The following is a 3,547-nucleotide window of genomic DNA, read 5'->3' on the forward strand; positions in this document are numbered from 1 at the left end:
CACACCCTACCAACCTGGCTGAACCCGAATTCCGTTTGATGTTTGAAGCCCTTTTCGACAGAAGAATCGGAGGTTTTGGGTGCCATTCTTTAAGGTCCTCGAGTCGTCGAGCAGCAACGGCAAGAAACTGCACGTCTCGCCAGCTGTCAACCCAACCCAAGGACACCACTTAATGGCGGTTTTGGACATTTTTAAAACGGCCACCGCTATATCTGTTTCGCTATGTTTGTGTGTTTGTTTGTAGGTTTGACTGTTCCACTGCAGCTGGCATATTGCTTGTAGCTTACGTACAATTTGCGTTTAAAATTGCAAAAGGATGCATATCAGGAGCCACACAGTTCGCGAAACAATTTAGAACGATTCGATACCAGAAGATTTGTCAACAAATTCTATCATGCTGTCAACAAACTTCTCCAATCTTATGGTTACCACAATTCCAGTACTCTGGGCGAAATACTTAGAGAAGGTATGACTTTCATGTCAATGGATAGTGTGGTATATCAGGATGAAGCAGTAAATTACCCAACAGAATTTCTACGATAATTTGATACTTACCTACTGACGCCCGTGCTCAGTGACAGCATCAGAACCTGAACTGGAGTATACCTACCTTTTTCATTCAAAGTTTTTCAACGAGGTATGCTTTAATGAAATTGAAGCACCTCTACAGCAGTGATCGAACAGGGTCATTACTTTCCCATTGCAGACTGTCTTCCAACTAAAGAAGACGCAAATACTTGTTGAACTCCAATGGAAATTTATAGAGTAGATTCTTGAAGAAATTATGGAGTTTCATATCCGTCTCTTCATCGATTTCAAGGCTGCATATGGCAGCATAGCCAGAGTAAAATTGTATGAGACTTAAACCGAGAACGAGTATGAATTGTATGAGACGCTAGAGCGAACCCTCCGGGACTCTTGAGTGACTGGGCCTCACGTACCATCCACTTCAAGTCCAGCCAGATCATCTCTCTGGAGGCTCTCTGATGTAACTCAGGCTTACATAGGGATTGAGACAATTTCGGAACCCCCGCTGATAGAGCAGTCGGTAGTGCTCTTCGCTGTCACGCAACTGGCCTGGGTTCGAATCCCGGGACCGGTTGTCACTCAACCGGCCATGGTTTCGATTCCCGATACCGGCGTGATAGGGGGTTGGCGCGGGGCTAACAATCCCGCCCGTAAAAATGAAATGTTAGAGAGAGCACCATAGATTAACATTGTCTCTGGTGCAGGCCAAGACCGCGCAGCGGTTGTAGAGCCAAATAAGAAGAAGAAGAAGATACAATTTCGGTGTGCAGACCATGACCAGTGCTACCATCAAGCGACATAAATGAGGAGATTCGCGCTAGGATGCTAACAGTCTACAGGTCATTCTAGAACCTGAGGAAATTATTTCGCTTACATCTCGTGTCGCGATGGTCGAAGTTGGGGTTATCCAGAACCTTCATAGTCCCAGTACTGGCATCCGCATCTGAGGCATGGACCCTGTCCAAACCTATCCGTCAGTTTGATTTTTGGCTCCGTGCGAACTCACGGTCGTGTGCAGCGTATGCGTCTCGCTAGGCTCCGGTGGGCATATCATGTCATCAGACGGCGGCAATCAGGTCACAGTTTTGCGAGATTCTAGGCTCTCGTTTGAAGCGATCGACTCACTCCTTTCCTCGTCTCTCTTCCGCAGGGCGAAACCACGTCTGTCGCCGATCGGTGGCCGCAAGACATACACGGAGGACGGTCTGCAGAGCGCCCTGCAGGACATCCTGAGCGGGCGGCTCGGGACACGGCGGGCCGCGGTGCAGTACGGCATCCCGCGCTCGACGCTGCGCAACAAGGTCTACAAGTTGGCGCTCGGTTACAAGCGGGGCGGCGGCTCGCTGCTCGAGGACGACGACGACGGCAAGGACTCGCAGGACGACGGCGACAGTGCCGGGAGCGACCTGCTGGACAAGCTGCCGCAGGCCGTGCTGGCCGATATGTTTCTCAAGATGTACGGCGGCGGCGGGCCCGGTGTCCCCGCCGGTGGCGTCCCGCGGCTCCACGAGCCCAGTCCGACCCCGCCCACGCCACCCGCGCAGCGAGGCACCCCGGAGCTCGGCGGTGAAGCGCTCGCGTCCCTAAAGCAGCCACACTCACTGCCCCCAGGAGCCACTGCCCGACCGCAGGCCGCTGTGGGACCGCCGCAGGCGGCCCCTTCGCCATTGGCCGCTGCCGCCGACTCGACGCTCCTGGACCCGAGCCTCCTGCTGCAGGTCCAGCGGATGCTGCAGGTGACGGCCACGGCCACGCAGACGCCAGCGTCCGGCGAAACGCAGCAGGTCCTGGCGGAACTGCCCGATCTGCTGCGCAAGTTGATCGAGCAGCAGCAGCAGCTCGCGGACCAGATCAAGAAGGTGAGCGGGGCGGCCCACGGTCCCTCGCCCGGGGCCTCCCCGCCGATCGTGGCCCCGGCGGCCGCCGTCACGTCACTTCCGCCCACCGCCCTCAGCAACTGTTCGCCGCTCGATGGCACGCACGGTATGGCGCAGTCCCCGTCCCTGAGTGCGGCCCTGAACGGAGCCCCCGCCACCTCGGCCCTCCACCACCCTCATCACCACCCGCAGCCGAACGTCGTCGACCCGTGCTACCTGCCGTTCCTGCAGCAGCTGCAGCAGGGCAGCAAGCTGCGCACTCTCTCGGGCGGGACGCCTGACCCCACCGCCCGCAACGCTGCCACCCCCAACGCCACCACCACCACCATCGGCCCCGCGTCGCTGGCGTCGTCGATCGACCTGAACGACGGCTCGGGCGACGACCCGCAGTCCGTGATCCTGAAGATTCCGTCCTACGGCCGTACCGGGGCCCCGCACCCTCCTCCACCGGCCCAGGCCGCCTCCGCCGCCCCTCTACCAGGCATCTCACCGCCTGGCGCGAAAAACGGTGACCTCGATCGGAGCCATCACCACCAGCTGCAGTCCCATCACCTCCACCACCATCACCACCACCACCACCAGCTGACCAGCCCGTCGCCACCGACGGCCGCGGCCGCCGCCGTCCTCAGTAGCCTTGTCGGCGCGGCGGCCACTCCGTCTCCGTCCGTCGGACCCCGCAACCACCTTCAGCATCACCTGCACCCCGCCACCAGCCCGCAGGCACCGACTTCGGTGTCGACTCCCCCGTCCGGTGCCTCCGCCCCTCCCTCATCGCTCGCCTCGTCCCTGTCCTCCTCGTTGTCCCCGCTATCCGCCCTTTCGGTCGGCTCGGGCCAACATCCCCATCACCACCCGCACCAACACCACCACCCGCTGCTAGCCGGTTCCTCACCACCAACCCCGATGAGCCTGCGGAGCACCATCAAACCGCCGCTCGATTCCCCGCCCGGGGCCGGAGGACCCCAACTCGGTCACACTCCGCACCCGGCCACCTCCACCAGCAGCAGCACGACCCCCGCCACCTCCACCAGCAGCAGCAGCAGCAGCACCGCCAACAAGTCGATGCTTTCCGTGCACGAGGTCATCGCCCGGAGCATCAGCAAAAACTTCCAGCAACACCAGCAACAACAACAACAACAACA

The 3,547-nt window shown here is 59.0% G+C and overlaps 1 protein-coding gene across 1 annotated transcript in view; it reads left to right on the plus strand.

The window, feature by feature from the left end:
• The first annotated feature begins 1,580 nt into the window (after positions 1-1,580).
• The window catches only part of LOC128270404 (proline-rich protein 36-like), a 2,814-nt gene continuing 847 nt past the window's right edge, over positions 1,581-3,547 (plus strand). Inside the window, exons 1-2 of the mRNA XM_053007804.1 lie at positions 1,581-3,385; positions 3,437-3,539. Of these exons, the coding sequence (XP_052863764.1) occupies positions 1,581-3,385; positions 3,437-3,539 (1,908 nt within the window). The remainder of the gene's footprint in view (positions 3,386-3,436; positions 3,540-3,547) is intronic.

The sequence above is a fragment of the Anopheles cruzii genome, chromosome 3, assembly GCF_943734635.1.
Source record: "Anopheles cruzii chromosome 3, idAnoCruzAS_RS32_06, whole genome shotgun sequence".
NCBI classification, from domain to species: Eukaryota; Metazoa; Arthropoda; class Insecta; order Diptera; family Culicidae; genus Anopheles; species Anopheles cruzii.